Source organism: Pipra filicauda, unplaced genomic scaffold, assembly GCF_003945595.2.
Source record: "Pipra filicauda isolate LSUMZ 115617 unplaced genomic scaffold, ASM394559v2 scaffold719_size241573_pilon, whole genome shotgun sequence".
Classification (NCBI taxonomy): Eukaryota; Metazoa; Chordata; class Aves; order Passeriformes; family Pipridae; genus Pipra; species Pipra filicauda.
The window spans coordinates 94,890-109,107 of record NW_024104886.1 but is presented as its reverse complement, the minus strand read 5'-3'; the positions used below and the strand labels follow the sequence as shown (position 1 = coordinate 109,107).

Sequence of the window (14,218 nt, the reverse complement as noted above, 5' to 3'; positions counted from 1 at the left end):
GGGGACGCGCCCCCCCGCCGGGAGGCCGCGGGTGGTTCCTCCCGGCGCCGCCATGTTGGGGGGGGCGGGATTTGGGAGCAATTTAATGGATTTTTTTTCCTAATTAATCAATGTTTGGATGCCCAGAGGGCTCCTGCCGGGTCATAGCCGCTCTAGGATTTATATCCTTCGTGGTTTTGGGGTGGAGGAGCGCTGAGAGAGGTGGAGGAAGGGGTTTGGAGAAGGGCCATAGCATAATAGGGAATGGGGTTGTATGGACACGGCGAGGGGTTTAGTGGGATTTTGGGAATAAATCCTGTCCTGTGAGGGTGGTAAAACCCTGCGATGGATTTCCCAGGGAAGCTGTGCCTGCCCCAGCCCTGGAAGTGCCCAAGGCCCGATTGGAAGTAGTTTAGGAAAAACACACAGAGCTCAGCAACATCCCAAAAACCCAGATAACATCCCAAAAACTTCCTATAATGGCGGGTTTTCCCGGCTGGAACCAAGATATCAAAGCAAATCCCTTTGGAATACCTGGATTAGCCCCTCCTGACATGAAACAGGGATATGTTTCCTAGAATGTACCTGGAAGCTCCAATCCCATCACCCGAAACACGAATCCAAGCCCCACTTTTCCCAAATTAACTCCACATTCCCAAATCCCAGACAGGGATAAGGAATGAGGAGAGCAGCTCCTTCAGAAGACAGCAGAAGGTTGTTCCCAAAGTGCCCCCGGGATCCAGGAAAGGCACCTCTGATCCCACAAGTCACCTGAGCCTGTTGTTGTGGAATAAACGGGGGTCACATGATCCCAAAAAATTCCAGTTGAATCAAGGACAACTTGTTCCCAGCGCGGCTGATAAACAGGTCAAACTCCCAATGTTATGGGAAAACAAAGGGACTCGACTTTCCAAAGGGAAAGAAATGTTTTCCAGGCTTGTTTGGAGCAGTTTTCCAAACACATGGAAAAGCTGGAAAAATGTTTAGTTAACATTTGATATAAAAATTATGGGTTGGGGAGAGGAAAAATTAAGATTTTTGTGGAATTAATGGGAAAATATCCATTTAATTGTTATCCAGCAATAAAAAAAATGGATAAAGGGGTGTTTTGGGGAGGATATTCCCATTAAAAGTTTATTAATATCCTTAATTTCCATGTTTTTGGAAGGATATTCCCATTACCTGTTTATTAATATCCTTAATTCCCATTAAAATAGTTCCACCTGGGATTCTTTTACATTAAAATTTAAGGATTAAGGATAAATTAAATTGTATTCAGATTTGCAAGGAATAAATGGGAAAATATCCGTTTAAATATATTATCCGGCAATAAAAATGGGATAATTTTTCCTTTTTAAAGGATATTCCCATTATTTTCTTATTAATCTCCCTAATTTCCATAAAAGATGGTTACACCTGGGTTTTTTCCCCCCTCGGATTTTGTGTTAATCCCACCCAAAACCAGGTAGGAAAAGGTTATCTGAGCAGAATTCCATTCCCACAGGGAATGCCAAGATCCTTGATAACTTAATTCAATATTTTTAAGCAAATCCCAGAGATTTGCCTCCTCAGGAGCCTCAGAATTCCCTCCTTTCATCTGACAGCTCCGATAAAGGTCCGGGGTGATAAAGGGACAAGAAGAACTGGGAACAGGGCCTGGAAAACAAGTTTCCTTCCTGAATCCATTCCAAGATAAACCCTGACCCCGTTAGGGGATTTTTGGGGGGTAAAATTAAGGAAGTTCCCGGGCTTTTGATGTCCCAAAAGCCGGAAAATCCCGAAATGTTGATTCAGAGGGTGATTCCCATGGGAGTTAAATCCATCCCAAGTGGCGTTTCCACGTTAAAACCAGGATTATCTGGGAACAAACCTAAATTTTTTGGAGGGAGGATTTGACCAGGAATCCCTGCCTGAATCAGGAATGGATCCAGATCCGGGTTTTTTTGGGGATCTTCCCATCCTTTGGTGCCCTCTGGTGCCAAGGAAAGCTGGGACAGGGAGGCCTCGGTCACCTGCTCCCGACCTAAAATCCCAGCTCCGGGATGGATTATTCCAGGATCCCTGAATTTCCCCACCGAGGTTGGAAAAATCCCAATTTCTCCCTGAGGAAAAGCCATTTCACACCCTCAAAGGGGTTATTTTTCCCTTCTCCCACCTTTTTATTCCTGATATAATTAGTGGTGAACATTAATTCCCATTTTCTCCCCGTCCCTGAATCCCACAACTTCTTCCCGCTGGGGATAAGGATTCATCCAAAAATCCAGGGGGATTTTGCCTCCCGGGGATGGGATTTACAACCAGCTTGTCCTGAAACTTCCCATTTCTGGCAAAAACCTTCCATTGGAAAATCTGGAGTCCTGATCCCCTGGGATGGCAGCTCTGGGAATTAAATGGATAAACAGCTCTGGGATAAGGGAATATTTTTGTTTTACCTCCTGTTTTGGCCCAAAACCAGGGACAACTTGGAAGCTCCAAATTTACAGGGACACCTTCCACTAGTCCAGGTTGCTCCAAGCCCTTTTCCAGCCTGGCATTCGGCAATTCCAGGGATGGGGCAGCCACAGCTTTCCTGGGAAATCCATTCCAGTGCTTCACCACCCTCACAGGGAAGGATTTATTCCCAATATCCTGTTTAAATCACCCCTTTTCCAGTTTGGAGCCATTCCCCCTTGTCCTGTCGCTCCATTCCCAAAATCCCTCTCCCGCTCTCCTGGAGCCCCTTGAGGCACTGGAAGAGGCTCCAAGATTTCTCTGGAGCTTCTCTTTTCTTCTCTTCTCCAGGCTGGACAATTCCAGCTCTCCCAGCCTTTCTCATCCCTCGGATCACCTCCGTGCCCTCCTCTGGCTTTGCTCCAACACTTCCATGTCTTGCTTCCACTGGGATTTCATCCCTCTCACCCTTTCCCGGAGCTGCTGCAGAGCTGGGACCAGCTGTGGGGTCAAAGTGGGAGCAGCCAGGGGAAGGTCCGGCTCCGGATGCCACTGGAATGCTGAAGGTCACTGGAGCTGGGCCGGGAATCTTGGCTTCCCTCACGGCACCACGTGGATCCTGGAACGGTCACCTTGTCCTGGAGGAGATCAAAGGATCAAAGGCTCCCTAAGGCCAGAGCTGGAATTCTTCCCTTGGAATCAGCCCCATTCCCAGCTCGGAAGAACAAAAGAATCCGAGGATCGGGGCTGAATTCCATAGGGGGGAGTGAAATGGATAAAGATCCCTGAGGGATGTTGGGAGAAAAGGGATGAAGCAACCTGTTATCCCAGAGGAAAAAAGGAGGACGGAATGTGTTGGAGGGGTTTGGGAAGGAGAAGGGCTTGGCTGATTCCCAGAATGGAAAATCTGGAGCTGGTGGCCTGAAAATCCCGAATGGATTGGCCGGAGGAAAAGGCTCTGGAGAGACCTTGGAGCCCCTAAAGCAACACCAGGAAAGCTGGAGAGGGACTTTGGAAAAGGGCCTGGAATGATAGGACACAGGGAATGGCTTCCCAGTGCCAGAGGGCAGGTTTAGGTGGGATATTGGGAATGAATCCTTCCCTGTGAGGGTAACGAGGCCCTGGAATGGATCTCCCAGGAAAGCCTTGGCTGCCTCATCCCTGGTGAGCTGCAATCCAGGGATCAAACCCTCCAGCCGGGAGCTGGGGGCGATCCAGGGGACAAACCCAACCCCACATTCCCACCAGCTCCCAGCGCCTTCCCTCGGGACACCGGGAGCGCTTCCCTCCCATCCCAGCATCCCCACCTCACCCCTGGGAATAAGGGCTTGACATTCCCCCCCTTCCCCGGCCACCTTCCTTAAGGACGTTGTGATAAGATTCCCGGGAACCGTTTGCTTTCCTTATCGGAGCCGCCGGCCAAACACGGGAGCCGGGATATAAGGAGCGGGAGCGGGAGCGGAGGCTCACATTCCCGGAGCTCCCGCCATGAAGCTGCTCCTGCTCCTCTCCCTGGTGGTCCTGGCCCAGGGCCTGGGGACCAGGTGAGCGCCGGGAAGGGCCCCCGTCCCAAAGGATGCAGGATGTGGGATGATCCCGGTGACGGATCCCGGTGTCCGCAGGGTGCCCCTGAGGAAGATGAAGTCTCTGCGGGAGAGGCTGCGGGAGCAGGGATTGCTGGAGAGTTTCCTGGAGCAGAATCCCTATAACCTGGCTGCCAAGTACCTCCCTGGGATCGCTGTGGAGCCCCTGCAGAACTACATGGATGTGAGGGAATGGGATTGGGATCTGGGGGGGCACGGGGGCCACTATCCCCTTTCCAATCCCACTATCCCCTTTCAATCCCACTATCCTTTTTCCTATCCCAGTCACCCCTTCCACATCCCATTACCCCCTTCCCACTATTCCCCTCCCTACCCCACTATCCCCTCTCCATTATCCCCTTCCCCATCCCACTATCCCATTCCCACTCTCCTCTTTTCAATCCCACTGTCCCCTTCTCAGTCCCACTGTCCCATTCTCACTGTCCCCTTCTCAGTCCCACTATCCCTTTCCCTATCCCACTATCCCCTCCCCACTAACCACTTCCCCATCCCACTGTCCCCATTCCGCTCTCCCCTTCCCTATCCCACTATCCCCATTCCCACCCCATTACCCTCTTCCCACTATCCCCTTTCCCATCCCACTATTCCCTTCTCACTATCCTCTTCCCTGTCCCACTATTTCCTTCTCACTATCCCCTTCCCCATCCCACTACCCCCACCCCACTCTCCCCTTCCCAATCCCACTCTTCCTTTCCCACCCCGCTCCAACAGGACGAGTACTTCGGCACCATCTCCATCGGGACTCCAGCCCAGGAATTCACCGTCGTCTTCGACACCGGCTCTTCCAACCTTTGGGTTCCCTCCGTCTTCTGCTCCAGCCCAGCCTGCAGTAGGTGTCTGGAATGTGTCTGGAATGTATCCAGAGCATGCCCAGGTGTCTGGAATGTCTCCGGGTGTCCGGAGCGTGTCCGGCAGCCCTGTGGCTTCTTGGATGATGGGGAACCCCCCAGGCCTTGGGAGCCAGGGATGGCTCTGCCCTGGGAATCAGCCTCTTCCAGGGACACTGAGGTGCCACCCTCATTCCCGATGGCCTCATTCCCATGATTCCCTGCCTCCTGACCCTTTCAGGGAACCACAACCGCTTCAATCCTGCGGATTCCTCCACCTTCCTGAGCACCAACGACACCCTGTTCATCGCCTACGGCACGGGAAGCATGTCCGGAGTCCTGGGATACGACACCGTCAACGTAGGGCCGCTCCGTCCTTCCCATCCCGTGGGATCCGGGATCCCGAGAGGCCCGAGCCACACCTCTCTCCCTTTCCCAGGTCGCCGGGATCAACGTCCGGAACCAGATTTTCGGGCTGGCGGAGACGGAGCCGGGGGATTTCTTCTACTACACCCCCTTCGATGGAATCCTGGGATTGGCATTCCCGAGCATCGCCTCCTCCGGAGCCACCCCCGTCTTCGACAACATGATGATGGAAAGGCTCGTGGATCAGGATCTCTTCTCCGTCTACCTGAGCAGGTAAATCCCGGCCAGAGCCGCCGAGGAGTTCTCCTGTTTCCCTCCCGCCGGTGCTGGTTTCCCAGTGGGAATGGCAGGGCGGGCAATCCCTGGCTGGATCCTACTTTTCAGGGACGGCCAAGCCGGAAGCTTTGTCCTGTTCGGTGCCATCGATCCCTTTTACACCGCCAAGGGAATCTCCTGGATCCCACTCTCTGCCGAGACCTACTGGCAGATCACCATGGACAGGTATTCCCGGGAAGCTCCGCAGCCGGTGGTTTTGGGGAATCCCAACCTCGGGAAGCTCACCCTGCATCCCTTTTTCCAGCGTCTCCATCAACGGGGCGGCAGCGGCCTGTTCCTCGGGATGCCAGGCCATCGTGGATACGGGAACATCCCTGCTGGCCATGCCCGTCCGAGCCTTCCGCATCGTCATGAGCGCCCTGGGCGCCCGCTCCAACGGCGAGGTGAGCCCCCGGGACACTTCCCAGGATGGTTTTTCCCGGCTGGAATAGCCACTGACCCACCCTGTTTCCCCCCCAGATCAGCTGCAAGGCTGCCAGGAAACTGCCCGACCTCGTATTCCATATCCACGGCCAAGCATTCCCGGTGCCGGCCAGAGCCTACGTGATACAGGTGAGCATCCCGCTGGGAACGGGGCTGGAATGACGCGGGGCGGGGATCCCACAGCCGGTGACCTCCCTGTTCCGTGTGCTCGGAGCAGAGCGACGGGGTCTGCAGCCTGGGATTCCAAGGCATGGATGCCCCCACGGAGGAGGGCGAGCTCTGGATCCTTGGGGATGTGTTTATCCGGGAATACTACGTCGTCTTCGACAGGGCCAACAACAAGGTGGGGCTGTCCCGGCTGCCCTGAGCCGGGATGGGGGATCCCGACGGTTCCCGGCTTGGGGGCTGGCAGGGATGTCCCTTTTCCCGCCGTTCCCGGCCCCTCCTGCCGCTCCCGAGGACAATAAAGGTGTGGAGAAGCCTCCCTGTGCCGTGTGTCTCTGGGAAGGGCGGGGCATTCCTGGGAATGGGGCGTGTCCCTGGACACCGGTGGGTGTCACCCTCACCTGCATCCCTGGGGACCTTTGTCCATGGAGACTCTCATCCATGTGGATCCTCATCCCTGGGGACCTCCCGGCCCTCAGGACCCTTCTCCCTGAGCACCCTCGTCCCCGGGGTCTTCCCAGCCTTGGGGATCCTGATCCCTGGGGATCCCGGCAGGACACGTCCTCCCTGTCCCCAAACTCCAACTCCAGCACTTCCCTCCTCATCCCGCAGAGGCCGCTCATCCCAAAATTCCCGCTGAGGACAAGCCCCGGGCTCCGCGTGTTCCCAAGCAGGAGGGGACAGGGAATAAATACCAGGATGAGTTTATTGGCGGGGGGGGGGACAGTCGCCCCCCCTCCCCAGGGGCCTGATCCTGCAGACCCCCCTCCTCTTCCTCATCCTCCTCCTCCTCCCGGCACTCGGCACCTGGGGCTCTTCCCGCCGTCCGGCGGCACCGCAGCGGGATCCGCATTCCCGAGGGATCCCTGAGCCTCGGGGCCGGAGCAGCCCGTGGGATCTGGGGGGGCTGCGGCCTCGGAGGGGGGGTCGGGGGGCACCGAGGGGTGTCCGGAGGGGCTCGGGGTGGTGGGAGGGGGATCCCCGGCATCCCAAATCCCGGGAAAGGGGCTGGGGGCGGCGGATGTGTTGGGAAGCAGGAGCTGGGCCAGGCGGGGGCGGGATTTTGGGGGATTGGGGTGGGAGGTACCAGGGGGTGAATCCTTAGGGATTGGGGACTGAGGGGAGGATGGGGACAGGGAAGATGGGAATGAGGATGGGGAGTGGGAGGAGGAGGGGGATGAGGATGGGGACAGGGATTGGGATGGGGACGAGGATGAGAATACGGATGAGGACGAGGATGAGGATGGGGCCAGGGAGGAGAATGGGGACAAGAACTGGGCCAGGGATGGGGCCAAGGATGAGGCCACGGATAAGGACGGGGCCAGGGATGGGGTCAGGTCACTGCCCTGCAGCGGGAGCCGGACATCTGTGGCTGGCACAGGGATGACTTTGGTCAGTTCCCGCCCCTCCCCCGGGACCCCCAGCCTGGGGTGGGGGTCCCCCGAGTGCCAGGAGGTCTGGGAATCCCATTACCTGGGCAGGGTGGGCAGCAGGGAGCGGGAATCACGGGGGGCTCGGAGCAGGAGAGGGGGCACGGCCGCTCCTCGCAGGTCACCTCCCCGAGCTGGCACGGGGGGGGCACGGGGGGTCAGCTGGGCCTGCCAACCCCCCCGGGGCACAATGGCACCAGCACGGGCACCCCGTGGGCACAGGGACCCCACGGACAGGGGTATCCCATGGGCACAGGGACCCCACGGACATGGGCACCCCCGCAGGCACGGGGACCCTACAGACCAGGGCATCCTGTGAACCCCAAAGGCATCCCATGGGCATGAGGACCCCCCGGGGTCACCCCCCGGTCAGGGCCACCCCCCAGACCCCCCGTGGTCCCCGCTGTGTCCCCTCCCTGCTCACCTGGCAGGCGCAGCGGGTGCAGGGCTGTCCCTCGGGGGTGAAGCTCTGCCCGTTCTCCACCTTCCTGCCGCGGTAGTTGCAGTCTGGAGGGGTGGGAGGGCTCGCTCAGGGGGCTCGGGGAGGCTCCGAGGGGCTTGGGGGGTGGGTTCGGGGACCCCCCGCCCCCTCCCCGTTACCGTCACAGACGGGGCAGCAGCGGCCCTCGGGGTGGAAGGGGTAGGAGCACACGATGGCACATTCCAGAGGCGAGCAGGCCACCGATCCCAGCTGCGAGAGACCGGAGAGACCCTGTTAGGAACCCCCAGCAATGCCCCCGGAGCTTTTTTTTTGGGTTTTTTTTTTTGTTTTTTTTCCTGCAACGGAGTTAAAAATCCCGGGATCAGCCCGTGGAGCTGGAGCCCCGAAAGCTGCGGGGGTGCCCGGCCCGGCCCTCACCAGGCAGATGCAGCTGAGACACGGATCCAGCTCCGACGGGAAGGTCTCGTTGTTGGAGAACACCCGCCCCATGTAGGTGCAGCCTGCGGGCAGAGCGGCTCGCGTGGGGCCCCGGGAGGCTCGGAATTCCCGGGCCGGGAATTCCAGGGCCTCCTCACCTGCGGAGCAGTCGGGACAGCACTGCCCGGGGATCCGGATGGGATAGGGACAGGTCTCCAGGCATTCCGTGCGCTGGCAGCTCACGGAGCCGTCTGCCTGCGGGCGGGAACACCTCCACAGACACCTCGGCATTCCCGAGCCCGCCGGGGGGTCCGCGGGCATCCCGAGGGCGGGAATGGGGAGCGGGGACGGGGACAGGCAGCAGGAGGGAAGCAGAGCAGGTTCTCATTCACCTGGCAGATGCATAACTCACAGGGATCGCCCGGAGACCAGAGCTGTCCCACGGGAAACTGCACGCCGTTGTCCTCCAGGAAGCAACCTGGGAAGGCTCCCTGTGCCCAGCTGGCCCCTAAAATCCACCCTCCCCTACACTCCCCCCTCCCTGGGCTCGGGGATTCCCAGTTTCCCACCCTCCCCATCCCCACGTATTCCCACATCCCATCCCCTCGGCCCCTGGGCTGTCCCCCACATCCCTCTCTCCCCGTCCCTCCATCCCGTCCTCACTGTCCCCCAGCTGTCCCCCACATCCCACCCTCTCCATCCCCAAAATATCCCCACAGCCCTCCCACCTTTCCCGTCCCCAAGTGTCCCCCACAACTTGTCCCCCACATTCCAACCCCCTTTTTCCCCCCCCAGCTGTTCCCCACATCCCACTGTCCCCTGTCTCCAGCTGGCCCCCTTATCCCACCCTCCCCGTTCCCGGGTGTATCCCTGTCCCGACTGACCGGCGGGGGCCGGAGGGTCCCGGCAGGAGGAGCAGCACTGCCCGGGGCGCAGGAGCCGCTGGTGCTGGGGGCAGTCCAGGATGGGACAGGGAGCGAAGGAACATTCCACCTCCCCGCCCTGGGAACGTGGGAATGTGTCACCGGGTGTCCCCACATCCAGCCCCAGCCTCGAGAGAGCCGGGATACCCACAGCGTCCCTGGGGACCCTCATTCCTGTGAACCCCCATCCCTGCGGCTCCTCATCCCGTGGGATCCCCATCCCTGGGGTTTCCCCACCTGGCAGACACAGGTGGTGCATCCGTCCCCGTCCGGGCTGAACCGGGCCCCGTGCGCGTACGTGCGGCCCCGGAAACTGCACTTGGCTGGGAAAGGCGGAGTCAGGAGGGCTGGAGATCCAAGAGTGGATCCTCCCGAACCCTCATCCCAGCCCAGGGGTCCCCACAGCCCCGGATTGGGGGTCTCACCTGGATGGCAGGGGCTGGGGCAGGAGCCTGCGGGGCATTCCGGGGAAAGGCAGGAGACGTTCCCGGCCTGTGGATGGAGGTGGGATGAGGGTCCCCAAGGCTGGGAGGTCCCCAGGGCTCCGAGGGAATCCTCCCACCCCTATCCAGCTCACCAAGCAGATGCAGACGGAGCAATTCCCATCGGATGGGGAGAAGACATCGCCCTCTGCTCTGGCCACCCCCTCGTGGAGGCACCCTGTGATCCAGGGGGGATCAGGGAGGGATATCCCAGGAATTGCGGGGTCGGGGGGGCCGGGACTCACCTGTGCAGGTGGGGCAGCACCCCCCAGCCGGAGCGGGAAGCGGGTGGGAGCAGGGAATGGAGCAGCTCACGGCGTCACACAGGACTCGTCCCTCCTGCCGGGACATGCATGGCTCATCCCAGGTCGGGATGGTGCCAAGGGAAGGTGTGGGATGGCGGGATTCTCACCTGGCAGGTGCAGCTCCGGCATCCTGGCTCTGTCCAGCGAGCGCCGGGCTCCCGGGAAACCCCGCGGTGCCGACAGCGAGGGGACGGTGGGATGGAGGTACCGGGAGACAGGGACGGAGAAGAGGGTGGGAATTGGGTCCCGGGAGCTGCCACAGGGATGTGGGGAGAGGGGGAGCCCCTCGGGAGCAGGTGGGAGCCGGGAGGGAGCAGGACGAGGGTGGGCGGGTGCTGCAGGGATTGCAGGATGGGTGACGGGGCCAGGATGGCTTTGGGATACCCTGGGAAGGAATCCAGGAAGGAAGAGACATCACTTGGGGCAGGCAAGGAGCGGGAGCGTCCTGCTCCACTCTCCCAGCCCGGAGAAGGACACGGATACCTTCGCAGGACACCCTGTCTGTGCTGAGCCGGTATCCAGGGCGGCAGGAGCAGCGGAAGCTCCCGGGAATGTTGTGGCAGCTGTGCTGGCAGGAGCGGCGCGTTCCCGGCCGCCGGCATTCATCCACATCTGCGGGAAAAGGGAATGTGGCAGGAGGTGTCGCGCCCCGGGATGTGACCCAGGGAGGAGCCCGGAGCGCTGGGATGTGCTCCCAGCATGGCCCAGGCAGGGACAGGGATAAGGTGGCAGCACTGGGATCGTGGGCCCGTGGACAACTGCGTCCCTTGGGATTCAGGGCATGGAGAGGGATGAGGGTCTGGCACAGTGCTCAGGGGCTCATGGCCACCTGCATCCCCTGGGATTCATGGCGTGGGGAGGGAAGGGGGTCTGGTGTGGTGTCCACAGGCTCATGGCCACCTGCATCCCTTGGGGATTCATGTCCCGGAGCGGGAAGGGCCCCATCCCAGCGCTCACCCAGGCAGGAATGCCGGTTCCCGTGGAGTTGGTATCCGGGCCGGCAGGAGCAGCGGTAGCTCCCGACGCTGTTCTCGCAGCGGTGCTGGCACGGCGTGGCCTGGCACTCGTCCATGTCTGGGAGGGGGGCGGGATGAGGGTCAGGATCCCTCGGCATTCCCGGCCTCCCCTCCGGCCCCCCGCGCACCGCGGCAGCTGCGCCGATCCGTGGAGAGCTCCCGGCCGGAGCCGCACTGGCACACGAATCCGCCCTCCGTGTTCACGCACGGCCCCTCGCAGGCCCCACTCCGGCACTCGTCGATGTCTGGGGGGACGCCGGGAATGCCTGGGTTTGGGATGCGGGACCTCTGGCTGCCCGCTCCCACCGGGATATTCCCGCTCCCGCTCACCGGTGCAGCGGATGCCGTTGGGAGTCTCCGCCATGGAGAAGCCGACGGGACACACGCGGGCGACCTCCTGGCAGCCGCCGTGGTTACAGGACAGGTCACAGCCGTACTCCCCGCACGTTCCCGGCGGATCTGGGGGGTGGATGTGGGGTCAACCGGGCACCGGGGACACCCCGGGAGCACCCAGCTCCCACCCTGATCCATGGACGCCTCAGGGATGGGGACAGTGCTTGGAATGCTGCAAGCAGAGGGGACAGGGAGCAACGGGCCCTGCCAGGATGGGGCCACCTCCATCCCTTGGGATTCGGGGCGTGGAGAGGGAAGGGGGCACATGGCCACCTCCATCTCCTGGGATAAGTGGTATGGAAAGGGAAGGGAGTCTGGCACAGTATTCACAGGATCATGGCCACCTCCATCCCTTGGGATTTGTGGCCTGGAGAGGGAAGGGGGTCCAGCCTGACGTCCATGGACTCACAGCCCCCCCATCCCTTGGGACGTACCTGGGCAGGTGATTCCCTGCTCCCCATCCGGGCACAGGCAGAGGTTGGGAGCGACGCAGGAGCCGCCGCCGCAGCCGAAGGAGCAGAGCGCTGCGGGAATGGGAACGGGAGCTGTGGGAATGGGAGCGGGGACCCCCCACCCGCCCCCCCGGCTGCCCCTACTCACGCAGGGTGCACTTCCCGCTGCCCGGGGACAGCATCCAGCCGGGACAACATCCGCTGCCGGAGCCCGGGAAGCAAACGTGGGGCCCCCCGCGGCGCCTGTGGGACACCGGAGCCTGAGGCCACCCTGTCCCCATCCCTCCCGGATGGAGCCAAGGGCCTGGGAATGCCAGGACGTGCCCATGGGAAGCAGAGCATGGCTTGGATCAGGAGGAGGCAGGAATGGCAGGGGGCCGGGGGCAGAGGGATCCCAAAAGAAGGTGGGATAGGGAGGGAGGATTGTGTCCCAGCCATCCCAAATATCCCAGTCCGGGCAGCAGGGCAGGGATGAGGGGAGAAGGACAGGGATGATGGAAGCAGGACAGGGATGTGGGGAGCAGGACAGGGATGCGGGGAGCAGGACAGGGATGCGGGGAGCAGGACAGGGATGAGGGGAGAAGGACAGGGATGCGGGGAGCAGGACAGGGATGCGGGGAGCAGGACAGGGATGCGGGGAGCAGGACAGGGACGCGGGGAGCAGGACAGGGATGCGGGGAGCAGGACAGGGATGCGGGGAGCAGGACAGGGACGCGGGGAGCAGGACAGGGATGCGGGGAGCAGGACAGGGATGCAGGGAGAAGGACAGGGTTGAGGGGAGCAGGACAGGGAGGGGAGAAGGACAGGGATGCGGGGAGCAGGACAGGGATGCAGGGAGAAGGACAGGGATGAGGGGAGAAGGACAGGGATGAGGGGAGCAGGACAGGGATGAGGGGAGCAGGACAGGGATGCGGGGAGCAGGACAGGGATGCAGGGAGAAGGACAGGGATGCAGGGAGAAGGACAGGGTTGAGGGGAGAGGAAGAAGGACGGAAAATGAGGGGAGCAGGACAGGGAGAGGGGGAGCAGTAGGACATGGTGCGGGGAGGGGAGCAGGACAGGGGAGGAGCAGGGAAAGGACAGGGAGGATTGCCGGGGAGAGGGAGAAGGAAGGGGTTTGCGGGGCGCAGGACAGGATGAGGGGCGCAGGACATGAATGAGGGGAGCAGGGACAGGGCAATGGGGGACGGCGACAGGGATTGGGAGCAGGAGAAGGACGGGATGCGGGGGGGAGCGGACCAGGCGCGAGCGGGGGAGGGGAGCAGGACAGGGATGCGGGGAGCAGGACAGGGATGCGGGGAGCAGGACAGGGATGCGGGGAGCAGGACAGGGATGTAGGGAGGACAGGGATGTGGAGAGCAGGACAGGGATGCAGGGAGAAGGACAGGGTTGAGGGGAGCAGGACAGGGATGATGGAAGCAGGACAGGGATGTGGGGAGCAGGACAGGGATGCGGGGAGCAGGACAGGGATGCGGGGAGCAGGACAGGGATGCGGGGAGCAGGACAGGGATGCGGGGAGCAGGGTCATGCTCTCCGGGACCTGGCAAGAGGGAGGGAATTGCGGGGTCCCAGCCTGTCCAGGCAGCAGAACGCAGGGATGGCTGGAGCTCGGGACGCTGCCCATTCCAGGTGTAGCTGGAAAAGGGATCAGGAAAAGGGGAGGGGGGGACACAGCTCTACCTCTCCACGGCAAAGCTTCCCGGCTTCTTCCTCCCGGGATACCCCCTGGCCTGGCCGCTGGAGAGGAGCAGGGACACACAGGCAGCCTGGAAGAGCAGCTCCACCAACATGACAGGCGGCTCCAGCACTTCCCGGCTCCCGCCTTCCCGCCTCCCTTCCCGCTGGCCCTCGGCCCTGCTCCTCCTCCTCCCGCCGAGCCGGGAACAATGCGGGATCGGCGCGGGATTGGAGCGGGGATTGGAGCGGGGCGGGAGCGGCGCCAGCGGCTCCCACCCACCCCCCCAAACCCATCCCGACTTTGTCCCGCTCGCCCGGGATGAGTGGAGTCAGCCCAGACATTCCCGCGGTGGCTTCGGGATAAGGAAGGGGCTCCCCAAGGCGCTGGGAAGCAGCAGGGAACGTATCCCCCTTTTCCCTCCTTTCCCACATCTGGCAGAGCTCCGGCCTGGCCTCTTCCCACCCCTCCTCCTCCTCGTCCTCCTTCTCCTGGAGGCCTTCCCAGCCCTGCACACGGCGGATAAAGGGGCCAAAGCGGAGCTGGGATAGTGG

At 61.3% G+C, this 14,218-nt stretch overlaps 2 protein-coding genes across 2 annotated transcripts; one reads left to right on the top strand and one right to left on the bottom strand.

Annotated features, from left to right (window-relative positions):
- The first annotated feature begins 27 nt into the window (after positions 1 to 27).
- On the top strand, positions 28 to 6,449 carry LOC113997631 (pepsin A-like). Its single transcript, XM_027739641.2, has 10 exons — positions 28 to 161; positions 3,835 to 3,953; positions 4,032 to 4,176; positions 4,725 to 4,842; positions 5,082 to 5,200; positions 5,280 to 5,479; positions 5,591 to 5,707; positions 5,787 to 5,925; positions 6,002 to 6,094; positions 6,183 to 6,449. The coding sequence occupies exons 2-10, from the start codon at positions 3,898 to 3,900 to the stop codon at positions 6,330 to 6,332; spliced, it is 1,137 nt and encodes a 378-aa protein (XP_027595442.1). The 5' UTR covers positions 28 to 161; positions 3,835 to 3,897; the 3' UTR covers positions 6,333 to 6,449.
- Positions 6,450 to 6,880: 431 nt separating this feature from the next.
- Positions 6,881 to 13,797, bottom strand: VWCE (von Willebrand factor C and EGF domains). Its single transcript, XM_039389234.1, has 21 exons — positions 13,670 to 13,797; positions 12,139 to 12,233; positions 11,973 to 12,062; positions 11,476 to 11,604; positions 11,274 to 11,390; positions 11,087 to 11,203; positions 10,613 to 10,741; positions 10,237 to 10,514; positions 10,070 to 10,163; positions 9,920 to 10,002; positions 9,768 to 9,834; positions 9,580 to 9,665; positions 9,304 to 9,421; positions 8,812 to 8,897; positions 8,578 to 8,674; positions 8,420 to 8,502; positions 8,161 to 8,251; positions 7,985 to 8,067; positions 7,604 to 7,694; positions 7,469 to 7,502; positions 6,881 to 7,324 (listed from the first exon to the last, which is right to left on the bottom strand). The coding sequence occupies exons 1-21, from the start codon at positions 13,777 to 13,779 to the stop codon at positions 6,907 to 6,909; spliced, it is 2,496 nt and encodes an 831-aa protein (XP_039245168.1). The 5' UTR covers positions 13,780 to 13,797; the 3' UTR covers positions 6,881 to 6,906.
- Between the last annotated feature and the right edge of the window lie 421 nt (positions 13,798 to 14,218).

What these genes read in the sequence shown, in the direction of transcription:
- LOC113997631 (XM_027739641.2), top strand. Translation starts at nt 3,898, where the DNA reads ATGAAGCTGCTCCTGCTCCTCTCCCTGGTGGTCCTGGCCCAGGGCCTG. An exon ending in CCCTGCAGAACTACATGGAT is followed by an intron (nt 4,177 to 4,724) that starts GTGAGGGAATGG and finishes CCGCTCCAACAG; the next exon opens with GACGAGTACTTCGGCACCAT. An exon ending in CTGCTCCAGCCCAGCCTGCA is followed by an intron (nt 4,843 to 5,081) that starts GTAGGTGTCTGG and finishes TGACCCTTTCAG; the next exon opens with GGAACCACAACCGCTTCAAT.
- VWCE (XM_039389234.1), bottom strand. Translation starts at nt 13,779, where the DNA reads ATGTTGGTGGAGCTGCTCTTCCAGGCTGCCTGTGTGTCCCTGCTCCTC. An exon ending in CAACGGCATCCGCTGCACCG is followed by an intron (nt 11,391 to 11,475) that starts GTGAGCGGGAGC and finishes GCGTCCCCCCAG; the next exon opens with ACATCGACGAGTGCCGGAGT. An exon ending in GTGAGTTATGCATCTGCCAG is followed by an intron (nt 8,675 to 8,811) that starts GTGAATGAGAAC and finishes TCCCGCCCGCAG; the next exon opens with GCAGACGGCTCCGTGAGCTG.